This window comes from Nannospalax galili, unplaced genomic scaffold (genome assembly GCF_000622305.1).
Source record: "Nannospalax galili isolate Female #2095 unplaced genomic scaffold, S.galili_v1.0 scaffold388, whole genome shotgun sequence".
In the NCBI taxonomy this organism is placed as follows: Eukaryota; Metazoa; Chordata; class Mammalia; order Rodentia; family Spalacidae; genus Nannospalax; species Nannospalax galili.
Window position 1 is genome coordinate 5,677,106 of NW_008360304.1, and position 13,578 is coordinate 5,690,683.

Genomic DNA, 13,578 nt, shown 5'->3' on the forward strand with positions numbered 1-13,578 from the left:
CCCACTTGGCAAAGTTCCAGGCCAATGAGAGACCCTGTTTCAAACAAAAAGTAGAAGGTGCCTGAGGTTGACCTCCACATGCATACACGTGTGTCCACATCTGCACACACATGTATACATGAACACATGCATAGTCTTTTAAATATTTTGTTATTTTATGTGTATGAGTGTATTGTCTGCATGTGTGTAAGTGTACATGTGTCACACAATGCCCGAGGAGGTCAGAAAAATGCCTTGGATTACCTTGGTTGCCATGTGGGTGCTGGGAATCGAACCCAGGTCCTCTGCAAGAGCAGCCAGTGTTCTTAACCTGACTGCAAAGCCATCTCTCCAGTCCACATTTTTTTTAAAAGGAAAGAAAGACCAGTATGGTTAGGAGTAAGAACCGCCCCATTGTGAGACACAGACGGACAAATGGAAGGCCTAGGAGCGAGTTTTAGACTTGAGCTTGCTGCAAAAAATGTCCCAAATCCTACTTGGAGACTGTGCCTACAAGGCTGATGGGCCTAGAATTTGCCCTAGGAGATTCTGCAGCCTGTGACTCACAAACCACACACTTGGAGGAGGGTCATTTGGTTCAGAGCAATGTCTAGCATGCTGACTGTACACTGAAATCCTCTCAGGAACTTTAGAAATCTTGATGCCTACACTCCTCACCCCAACATGCTGATATAGCTGGTGTAGTGTGCAGCTCAGAAAGCTGGATATTAGAAAGATCCCCAAGAGAATTTAACAGACAGGTGAGTTTGAGAACTGCTGTTCTATATCCTGCATCAAAGGGCAGGCTTGGCTGGAGCATCTTCAAGGATGGGCAGAATAATCAAAGGGAGTGGAGATGTAGAAAGGAGGAATGAAGGCATGGAGGTGTTCCAGATAGAAGCCTTCTTTCTTTACAGTTTTAGCCATCCAGTCACCAACCACTCTCCTGGCTGGCTGCCAGACAGTCCTCTTGTTGCTACAGGTCTTTCTCAATTTTGTTCACCAAAGCAAGGGAATCAGAACTCAGGGCTGAGCTGTCTGCTTTCAGGTCTGAAATCTCCCCCTTTAAATGACTTCTCAAGTATGTCATCTTTCCTCCTCTTTAGAAATGGATGAGGTCAGACACCCTAAGATGTTGTGTAAATTATAACACAGACTTACTTTCATGACTAAACATGAGAGAAATGTGTGAAGTGTAAAAAGATCTATCAATTATGCCTCTTCAAAACCTCCCAAGATAATGCAGCTTTAATGGCTGAATAATTTTGAAAGGAAAGCTTGCAAACTGAGCTGCACCTGAACTCATAATAAAACAAGCATCCAATGCATTGACTCTTTCAGTGCTTCCCTAAGCCTGAAGCGCCTATCTAAACTGACCTGGCCAAGGCCTCTGTAGCACTTGCCCTTAGTCTCACAGTGCTCACACTTGGGAGAAACTCCAAGGCAGGATTCCTCACAAAGGCTGTATCCACAGGTACTGCCTTAATGAAGACGGAGGGTCAGGATGCTTTGTGAAGTATTTGCTGTGTTATTTTTGCCACCTGCCATTCTAAATTGGCTGGAGAACTGATACACAAATAAGCTGGTTCCTATGACCAGACTGTGATTCAGTCCGATAGAACTGCTGGGTTATCTCTTGAGGTGGTAGTTTACCACTTAAATAGCATAGGAAGAGGATTAGCTGCTCTCAAGGTCATGATGATCTGGATACATCTGTGGACAAAGCACTCATTGTCTATGCTTGTTCCCTTCTTCATTCAACTTTTTATAGTGGTTTGAATAAAAATGTCCCTCATAGGTTCCAAGTATTTGGACAGGTTGGCCCTAGTTGGTGGTGCTGTTTTGGGGCATTTTAGAAGGTGTGGCCTTGCTAGAGGCTCTTACTAACCTCTTTTTTGCAGAAGAGGTACTTCTGAGAGGCCAAGAGATTTCTGTGTATGCAAGCATGCGTTTGTTGTCTATGTGTCTGTCTGTGTGTATAACCATATATCAGACGAAGTACCGACGTCCAATCAATAATTGCATGAAACATTTGATTAAAAATCAGATGCAGGGGCCATCGAGATGGTTCGGCAGGTCAAGATACTTGCTGCCAAGGCTGATACTCTGAATTCTATCCTTAGGACCCACATCTTGGAAAGAGAGAACCAACTCCTTTAAGTTGTCCTCTGACCTCCACATGTGAACAGTGGCACTGCATGTCCACACATTTGCACACACATACACACACACACACACACACATAGTAAAAAAGCACTTTCTGGGGCTATGGACATGAGTGTCCACACATTTGCACACACATACACACACACACACACATAGTAAAAAAGCACTTTCTGGGGCTATGGACATGAGAGGAGCTGGAGAGAGGAAGGGAGAGATGGAAATGAAGTAAATAGCGTATTCATGTACGATAGTCTCAAAAAACTTAATTATTAAAAGAATCAGATACAGTTCCAGGTCAGCTGGGGCAGGGGACTCTATCTCAAAAAGACCAAAATAAATAAATAAATAAGTAAATAAATAAGAATTAGATACATGATTTGAACAAATACTCTCTTTGTCTCCCTCTCCCAACATTGAGCATATACATAATACACACACTAAATATATAGTACATATGCTATTCTTATATGTTTCATTATCACCACATATATCGCTGTACCATATATAGATATGCATATACATATGTATATGCATAGGAACAGAAAAAATGTTCCCCAATGTGTTTAGTCATCATAGAAATGTAAATTAAAACCCAACTTAGAGACCACCACACACCAGAATAGTTTACAATGAAAAGACTGCATCAGATAATGACAAGAATGTGGGCCAACTAAGACTTTAACATATGTTAATAGTAACACTGCATGGTACAACCACCATGGAAAAAAAATTATACTTGCTTATAAAACTAAACATTCTTATTCCCTAGCAATATCATTGCAAGGTATTTATTTAAGAGAAATGAAAGGATGCATCCGCAAAAAAGCTCCTTAGAAGAACATCTATAGCCACTCTACATGGAACAGCCCCAAGCTGAAGACACCCCAGATGCCCTTTATAGAAGAATGAATCAACAAATATGGTTATATTGATAGACTAGAATGCTGCTCACCAATAAGAAGGAATTTTTTTCTTACTGGCACATGTAACAATAACAAAGATTCTTTAAAATATGCTAACAAAAGCAGCCTGATACCAAAGACAGCATACTATAGTAGTCTATGATGTTCTAGAACTGGTAAAATTTAACTATGGTGGTAGAATCACAGCAGTGGCTGCTGGGATGGAAAACTGACTAGGAGGGAGGCAGCTGTGAGGGCACTTTCTGGGGCGATGGAAATTTTCTGTACCTTGATGGTGTATGTTACTCAAGTACACATAATTTTCAAGACAAATCCAACAACACATAAGACCTACGTGTTTTGCTGTATGTGCCTCAGTAGAAAGAATTTAAATGGCTGCTCACTGCTACCTAACAATGGTTTATAAGTAGCTGCCAGATCAAGTAAACCAGTAAAACCAGTAACCATGTCACTTCATTCTTGACTGGTGCCTGGATCTTCAAAAACCAGAGTATTATGACGTGGGAACTCCAAAAACCTGTATGAGACAGGACTTAGGATCAGAAGTTAAGGAGCTGCTGGGAGTAGGGGCATTTGCAAAACAGGGAGATGTGAGCATACAAAGAGGGAAACAGAATAGAAACCTCCTACTCAGAAGAAGACATCCTCACCAAAGCAAGCCTCAACTCGGGCTTCCATATCTCCGAAGAAAAAAATGCTAAGCAAGATGGCAAGAAAATCAACCTGCGAACATGGATTCACTCTAAATATAATTGACCTTACAGAGCAGTGTGACACTGACTTTAAGCATTCTGGAGTGGAGAGAAGGCTTAGTGGTTAAGAGCACTGTCTGCTCTTGCAAAAGACCCAGGTTTGATTCTGAGCATCCACATGACAGCTAACAACCATCTGTAACTCCAGTTCCAGGGGATCCGACACCCTCTTCTGACCTCCACAGGCATTGCATGACACAGGTGCACTTACACACATACAGGCAATGCATCCATACACATAAAATTTTTAAAAACTTTGTAGAAGATTATCTATAGCAGCTCTATACAGAACAGCCCCAAGCTGAAGACACCCCAGAAGTCCTTTTACAGAAAAATGGATCAGCAACTGCGGTTATATTCATAAACCTCCACGGGCACTGCACAATATAGGTGCACTTACATATATGCAGGCAATACACTCATACACATAAAATAAAAATAATAAATAAGGACTGGAGAGTTGGCTCAGCAGTTAAGAGCACTGGCTGTACTTAAGGGGACCTGGATTCAATTCCCAGCACCCACATGCCACATGGTGGCTAACAACCATCTGTAACTCTAATTCCAGGGGATCCAACACCCTCTTCTGACCTCCACAGACACTGCACAATGCACAATACAGGTACATTTACACACATGCAGGCAATACATTCATACACATAAAATTAAAATAATAAGTAAAATATTTTTAACGTAAGTATTCTGAGTATTCTCACAAAGACCTGAAAGAGGGGCTGGGTTAGAGCACAAGGAAAGCACTTGCCAAACATAGGTAAGGCCCTGGATTCAGTTCTCAGGACTGCAGAAATAAAGACAGGGATAGGGAAGGGAGAAAGAGAGAGAGAGAGAGAGAGAGAGAGAGCGAGAGAGAGAGACTTAAACAATCTTACTAGAAAAGATTAAACATTAAAAACTCATTACAAAAGGCTTACAGTTTCTGGAATAATTTTCTGACTATGTAGTCTGATGGAATGGATCAGGAAATTTGGAGACAGTGCTGAGACATGCACCCCGTGCAGAGCATGGGAGATAAAGATCAGAATTGCTTAGAACATGAAAAGATAATCACAAGAGGGACCAAGGAACTCTAATGGGAGCCCAGTACAGGACTAGCAAAGATTATAACAAATGTAATAGTTGAAGAAATGATAAAGTGGTTTTCTAAACCTAAATCTGGGGCTGAAGAGATGGCTCAGCGGTTAAGAACACTAGTTCTTGCAGAAGACCCGGGTTCGAATCCCAGCACCCACATGGCAGCTAACAACTGTCCATAGCTCCAGTTCCAGGGGATCCAATGGTCTCGTCTGTTCTCTGTGGGTATTGCATGACATGGGTGCACTTACCTACATGCAGGCAATACACGCATACACATAAAATAAAAATAATAAATAAAATTTTTTTTAAAGTTTGAAAAAAAAAAAGAAAACCTAAATCCTCAGATCAAAAGCACATTCTGTGTACTGAGAAAGATAATACAAAAAATCCACATCTAGACCAAAGGAACAAGTCTGAGAAGCATCAAGGAGAAAGATAATTCCTCAAAAGTCATCAAGACATAGAACAACTCACCTGTCCTGGAGCAGTGGTGAACCTGACTGCAGATTGCCACTACACAGTGAAAGATGCCAACAGACAGGGAAGCCTTTAACACCACGTTTCATGCAGCTAAACTAGTGTTTGGGAGTGGACACAGAAAAAGTTAATGTCAGACATAGAGGGCATAAAATATCGTAACACATCATAGATCATTGCTAAAGAAAAAGTTCAGGTTGTTTCAGCAAGAAGAGATGTAATTCAAAATGTATTGATTTTTATACTCTTTTAAAGAAATAAGGACACAAAATATATAGTATAAAATTTATTAAAGCGGGGGCTGGAGAGATGACTCAGCAGTTAAGAACACTGGTTGTTCTTGCAGAAGACCCGAATTCGAATCCCAGCACCCAGCAGCTAACAACTGTCCATAACTCCAGTTCCAGGGGATCCAATGGTCTCTTCTGTTCTCTTTGGGCATTGCATGACATGGGTGCACTTACCTAACTTTACCTAACAAAAGGTAAAAATCATGCACACATGTGTATACACATACATACACATGTGAACACTAAAAATTGCTTAATTTTTCACTCTCTTCTTCAATGTGGCTATTATTCGTTTGAAACACAGATTTCTTTACTTTGTTGGTATTCATCACTTAAATTTATTTACTTGTTTATTTTGAATATGTGAAAACATAACATGACCCTATTCAAAAAAGTTCAGTCAAATAAGTGTCTCTTCTCCCACCTCCTCGTCCCCATTGCCATCTTTTCCACACATGCCTGTGGATGACCAATCTCATCAATTTATGATCTGGACTGCCTGCGTTTCTCTTCCCACAAATGGGCAGGTACAAGTGCATTTTCTTATTTCTCCTCTATTTTACAAAAAGCACCTTGACTCCCGCAACTTTATTTCAGTGGTTTTAAATCCCAGAGGGAGAACTTTGAAATGCTAGCCTTTTCTTTATCATATATTTGTTGTGGACAGGGTGAACCATTTTGCACATTTTCCTGTCCTGACCTGAAGAACGCCTAAATGCCCTACCAATGGAACATGAGGAGTGTCAGGACTGTCTCCTTACAGAGTTCAGATGTGGCCTTGTGCTAGACAGAGTGTGAAATGATGCCACCTTCAGAATAATGGGAGTGGGCCTTGATTGAGATGAGTCAGCTATTGTGCTGACTTTTGTGAATAAATGCAACTCAAAGCTGACTAATGTCTTTACTGCTTGAACCAGACCGTGTGACATAACAGTGGGCCTATTATTCCACATGGTTAAGGAAAGATTTTTAAAAATATTTTATTTATTATTTTTATTTTATGTGTATGAGTGTTTTGCCTGTGTATATGTACGTGCACTCATGTCATGCAATGTTCACAGAGGTCAGAAGAGGGCATCAGATCCCCTGGAACTGGAGTTACAGATAGCTGTTAGCTGCCATGTGGGTGCTGGGAACTGAACCCAGATCTTCTGCAAGAGTAGCCAATGCTCTTAACTATCGAACCATCTCTCCAGCCCTAGGAAATATTTTTTAATATAGACTCAGTCTTATGCATAAACTACTACTCAGCCTTTTAAAGCCACAACTTTGAAGAAGTCTTCTTCTAGCTTCATCAAAGGTGAAAATGTTTAAAAGGACATGCCCAGGAGAAGATAGCTTTGTACTTCACTGGAGATCTCCCCTTCACTTGTACTACGATCTCACCAATCAACATTCTATGGTTGTGGTTCTTCACTGAAGAAGACCACAGCCGGCCCTTTCTTTCTAGGCCTTCTCTTCCCTGAGGGGTTAAGCATTCCCACAGATATGCCCAATCTGCAGCCTGCAGGCTGCGTGGGGCAGAAGGTCATTTTGAGCAGGGTCCAACACAAAATTGTAAACTTACTTAAAACATGATAAAATAATTAAAAATAATTTTGAGTGGGTTTTTGTTTTTTGTAAATCAGTTGCATGGTTGGGGAGCAAGAACTCTATATACATGATTAGATCTATATACACTCTATATACACTGTCAGATCACAGTGTCAGAAGAAAGATCATCCACATTAAACAGAATGCCTCTCATCATACTTTCTTTTTGAGGGTTCAGTTACCAAACAACATAACTGATCATACATGTATGTTTCTTTTAAACAGTGGAAATGGAAGCTAAGTCAGCTGTGCCACAGACACAAGAGGGAACATGCTGTTAAAATTTAACCAGTGTGTAAAGAAGACTCTTATGCAATCAGTTAGCTGGGACTTGCTCCCTAGGGAATTTTGTTGATCCACAAATCACTGTTGGGATGAAGCTTTATGGCCTTGGAGTCCTGGTAGCCATCTTCCTCTGTGAGCACCATGGCCTCGCCTTTCAGAGGTAACACCAGGGGCCTAGACTGGGATGGGATGTGTTCCTCACTTGCTCACCACCCATTGAACAGAAGCAGTGGATGGGGTTGGGGAGCAAAATGCTAAAGTGTGAAGGCCAGTTCTTTTGGAAACTTTTCAAGTCACCCTTGCAAATAGGTGGATTTTGGTATGATCAAATATCACTAGATGCTTTTCCTTCTCTGCTCTAATTTTATTACTATGAGAAATATATTCAATAGTTATGGGTGTTAAATAAATGGAATCTGGGGCTGGAGCGATGGCTCAGTGGTTAAGAGCAGAGGACCCAGTTCAATTCCCAGCACCCACATGGTAGCTAACAACCATCGTAACTCCAGTTCCAGGGATCTGACGCTCTCTAACCTCTGAGGGCATAACATAACATGCGTGCTTCTACCTACATATAGGCAATACATGCCTATACATAAAAAGTAAAAATAATAAAATATTTTTTAAGAAAGAAAATAAATAAATGGAATCTTCATGAAGGTAATTACTTGTGGACTAACATCACATATGATTTATATTCTTCCCGTTTTCATACATAAAATATATCAACTATAGATCATTGTTTTCATCTTGTACATGGAGCATAGGAGAGAGAAAGGGGTAAACAAAAGTATTATACAGGAGATCTGGATTGCACACAGTTACTCAGAATAGAATATGAAAGGAAAAAGAGTTGCATTATAATGGACACATATGTGAACATGTCCATTGTTTATTTTGCTTAATAAAATGATTCCCTTATCATATTTGACCATAAACAGCTTAGAAGAGAAAAAAATGAAAGCATGTTAGAAAGTGCATAATACAGAGGGAACAGTCCAGCATGCATGCTGTAATTATTAACCAGTCAGTTTGTAAGTTACAAACTTTTGGAATTATCTTGTTTTTTCTAATTGTCTTTAAGAGAAATCCTTCTCTTCATATTAATAAATCATGAGAAAAGAGCTATAGGGTGCCGGGCGTGGTGGTGCATGCCTTTAATCCCAGCACTTGGGAGGCAGAGGCAGGCGGATCTCTGTGAGTTCAAGGCCAGCCTGGTCTAGATAGTGAGTTCCAGGACAGCTGGGGCTACAGGGAGACCCTGTCTCAAAAAGATCAAAAAAAAAAAAAAAAAAAAAAAAAAAAAAAGAAAAGAGCTATAGGGCAACTGAATATTCTACCCATAAAACCCTTTCTGAGTCACAAAATCCCATAGGATAATCATGCAGATAATATTATGCTTCAGGAATAATAGTATGCCAGAAGCATAATATTTGTTCAATATGATTGGCAAGTACCAAGTAGTAAATTTCATTGTGAAGTAGTGGTTATTGCTGAATTGATACAAAGAGTCAAATGTGCTAGAATAGTTGGTGGCTCATGGGCTGTAATCTGTTAACACATAATATGGTTTTAAGATAATTGCTGTTTCTAATATTCTATAACTTAATGACTATCTTTCGTTAAGTGAAAGGGAGATTGAAGGAGGAAAACTGATAACATCGTCTACAACTTGGTTACTGTGGTGGCAATATCATAGATTATGAGTGGAGAAGGAAGAAATCTGTTTTTATTTAGGAGCTGTGTTGACCCATGTGCTAGGCTAGACACTTACCATGCTATTTCCTTAAATGACTATAATCCTATACTCTAGGAATCTCTCCTCTCCCCTTTCCCCTCTCCCTATTGCCCATGCCTCTGTGTCAAATGACTTCTCTGTGTTGCCCAAGCTGATTGTGATCTCCTGGTCTCAAGTAATCCTCCTTGCCTCAGTCTCCCATGTGGATGTGGATGGACTGCGGATGGGCACTGCTGTGCTGGTTTCAGGCCGCCATCTTGATTCAGTAGGGAACTAAGTAGATAGGGTACTGTCTGTGCAAGAACTAGCAAAAAATGCTACCTATCTCTTCAACAATCAGTAGACCTACATCAGTGTAGTCGGGTTAAAGAATGCAAATGAAGGAGACAGATAAAAGGAAATGGTGAAGAAATGAGTGAAAAATTCCCTCATGTGTTTTTCTTGTCTTTTTTGCTTTGGCATATACTCTGAAATATGATTACATTTTAACCAAATAGTGACACAGGGAAAATATTTAATACTTTGCACATACCATGAAGGATGCCTATGTGGGGGAGAGGGAGATAAACTGCCACTTTGAAGGCAGATGATCGCTTAAACCTGGCTCCTGTCCTTGCACTAGCAATAATATGGCAAACTCCTTTGTCAGTAAAAATAATTTTTTACCAAATGTTTCTGAGCTCTGCTTTTCCAGGAATGACCTATTACTGAAGCTAAAAGGGAAATCTAATTTTATTCAGAGCGACAGCCTTTGATAAATTATTTCTGGGGGCGAGAATTGAAACCTTTCTGAAAAGAGTAACGCTTTTTCCTGGCTCTTTCCTAAAGCTGTTCTTTGTTATTGTTTTCTTGTCGTGATCATTTTCCTAATAACAGTTTGTATTCAGGTAATCTCCTTATGACTGATTTGTAGGTGCAATACAAACCTGACTGTCATCAGTAAAATACCCTAGAACAGCAACAACAACAACAACAAAAGCTTTAAAGGCATAAATATATATGCTGAAGAGGAAGGCAGCCAAAGATCATATCTCTATATTCATGTGATTTGAAAGACCACACACTAGAAAGGGTAAAAATAAAATACTAGTGAGAATCTTGGAAACAAAATCATTAATTGCGTTGTGCAATGATTATTTAAGTACTGCCTGTGAGACCAAGTCATTTGGGGAGAAAATGAGAAACAAAGGAGGAAAAGAAGAGGAAGGGTTTGGAGAAGAGAGTATGGGGACTTCTGAAATATTCACAGACCACGGCATGTGTGGGTTTTGTTGACTTCACAGTCTGTCTGGGTACCCAAGGCTGGTTGATTCTCTTTCACTTAGTTCCCACTGATACATTATTTTCATCTCAAGGAACAGACTACCAGTGGCCCTAAAACATTGTAAAGCATTTAACAAAATTACAGCCTGGGGCTACGCTCCATTTTTCAAGTGCATCTCACTAGCTTTCAAAATTCAACATAATCCATCAGTACCGCGGCACGTGTGAACCTTCCCCTTTACATTGTAGTAGGGGACAGACCTTGATGATGTAATCACATCCTTAGAAGGGAAGAAACTGGAAGTGCCACATAGGTATTAAAAAACTAGAGATCTGGAGAGTTGAGCTGGACCTCAGATCTGCTCTTCGTTAGCCATGAAGTCTTGGTCTTTGGTTTCCTCTCTACATCTGTCTACTCATCTATCTATCTACCAATCTACCTATCCATCTATCTAGACATCTATCTATCAAGTTCTATCTTCTATCTTTATCATCTACCGATCTCCAGCATTCATCTACCAATCATCTATATCGACCTCTAACATCTATCTGCATCATCTGTCATCTCTACATCTATTCCTATATCCCTATCATGTAGCTATCTCTATAATCCATCCACTTCTTTCACTGTGCTCATATTTTTTTATTCCATTTTTAGTGTAAGTTTTTTTGTTGTTGTTGTTTTGTTTTTGTTTTTGTTTTTTTTCCTCAAATAGTTCTTGTGCAAATCCTAGAACTATCACTTCAGGGATTTAAAACAAACCGGCGTTTTTATTTTCCATCTCTCGTCGTCCCAGGACATTCTACATAGAGGGATTATTTCTCCCTGCTGTTGCCATGGTAAATCAGAAAATAATCCGGTATTTCAGCCCATGCCTAAGAAACCGAAAGGCCTTGGGTTATATTAAAACGCAATCTGCCTCAATTCAGAAATTAGAATATTATCTCCAACAAAGGTGTTGTTCAAATTTCTTAATTTTTCTTGTTAAAAGAAAAACTTTAGATGATTCAATGTATGTTGGAGTTAATGGTAATAAGGCATTTGTAAGTAGCATGAATTGGGAATGGTTCAAAGATTTCAGAGACAGAAAAGAGAAGTGGGACAGAAAGAGCTTGATTGGTTGCTTGTTCACTTTCTTGGGGCGTGGTCTGATCAGATGGAAGTCTGTAATTGCCTCAACCGCATCCATTGTTGTTTTTTTGTTGTATTTTTTAAGTCCTAAATTGGGTTTTCTGTGTGTTTGCCTAGTGTAGGGAGCCATAGTTCCTTATTAGCAGGTCTAGGGCATTACTTGGGCCAAATTCAACTAAACTTTGAAGGAGGAAAAAAAAAAAAAAAAACCTCAAATCTTCTACACACCCCTGCCTCTTGTCTCTTTAGTCATGAATTTTAACTTAGACTTGTTTGGGACCTCCTTATTGGGTGTTCTCTGGAACAGACAAACGCTATCTCTTTCTAGTGGATCTAGTGGGTCTTTCTAGCATGGCTCCTGCCTTCACCTCTGAAAATCTTTGCTCGTCCCCTGGGATATTGTCATCCAGTCACCCCCCGCCCAATCCCTTCAGGTGGCCCTGTGGGAGGGGTCCAAAGTGAAGTGTTCCTTGTTTTGCTTTTAGTTAATATCTGGTCAGATAGACACCAGGTAGATACCGAGTTAGCTTTGGGCACAAGTGAGACATCAATCTTTTCATGTCTAAGCTTGAGACAACATCAAACTCTCAAAAGTCCTCCCTCTAGGTAAAGGTGAAGAGCATGGCATCTCAAGATGTCATGATCTCTGGGAGAAGGGGAACCCCCAAAGAGCCACAACTTATTCCAAGAAATAGTTTTACCATTCTTCTCCATTATTTTTTCTGGACCCAACTACTGACTCTAATCTGGAAACTGGGCAATGGATTACAACTTTGATTGGAGTAGCTCGGCTTCAGGCTCTCTCATTGTCCATTTTTCACTTATTTTGATTGTAAAGATTGAGCAATAGTTTCATTGGCTGCTCATCTATCCTGTCCCTGAGAACTCTGTATCTTAACCCTGTAGCTTTCAGAGGGTCATGTCTCTCTGGGTGTTTCTCTAGCCATATTGCTCATTACAGTAATTGAACAGTAATTGTGCCCAGCTTGTGGCTGTTTGAGCACAGTCAACCAGAACCTCCTCCTGGCTAGAGTTCTCATCATCTCTGTTGCTATGGGGAAGCTCCATTCTGTAGTGGGATGTTCTGCACTGGCTCTCTAAATCTACTCTTACTTTCTTACCTAGCCCCAGGCCAAAGATGAGGCTAAACTCCAGGCATAACCTGGCTGGGGAAGTGCTTAGTATGAGAGTTAAGGAAATGACTCCATCCAAAAGGAGTTGCACTTGGCCATGCTGAGATGTAATATGACATTTGAGTTAGATCATTGGGGATGGTCCTGACATGCTGGTAGGATGGTTCTTTTTTTTTTTTTTTTTCCCCTTTGGCTATTTTAAGTCAGGGTCTCCCTGTGGCTCCAGCTGGCCTGGAACCTGCTTTGTAGACCAGGCTGGCCTTGATCTCACAGAGATTTACCTCTTGAGTGCTGGGATTAAAGGCATGCACTACCACCATACATAGTCCATGTGACCCCTGAGGAACGGATCCTCAAACGACCTTAAGAGTAAAAATAAATTGGTTTGTCTGAGCCAACTGTATGGCTTTAAACATCCAAAAGGAAAGTATAACCAAAGATTAAAGGGGCCAATATAATTTTTTAAGAGTCCATATGCATAGCTAAAGGCTAAATAACAAGCAACAATGCCAGATAGAAGATACCTTCTTTTGAGTTGTTGGCCAGAGTGGCCAAAGGGATTCCCAGATAGCAACCCAACATAGAACTGGGAGACCCCAATCTTATCCAAAGGAATATTGACAACTGATTACCATTAGATGAGGAACAGCTGACCCTCCTAAAACAAAGACCTCTAGATAGACTGACTAGATTCACCAAATGAACAAGTAGTGGGGAATGGCTGGGGTGCTGACAACACAGCAGACAGTAGC

The 13,578-nt window shown here is 40.4% G+C and overlaps 1 protein-coding gene across 1 annotated transcript in view; it reads left to right on the forward strand.

Annotated features, from left to right (window-relative positions):
- Window positions 1-7,625: 7,625 nt before the first annotated feature.
- Cpb2 (carboxypeptidase B2) overlaps window positions 7,626-13,578 on the forward strand; it is a 53,480-nt gene continuing 47,527 nt past the window's right edge. The window contains exon 1 of the mRNA XM_008824393.2: window positions 7,626-7,720. Coding sequence (XP_008822615.1) covers window positions 7,650-7,720 — 71 coding nt within the window. The 5' untranslated portion in view covers window positions 7,626-7,649. The remainder of the gene's footprint in view (window positions 7,721-13,578) is intronic.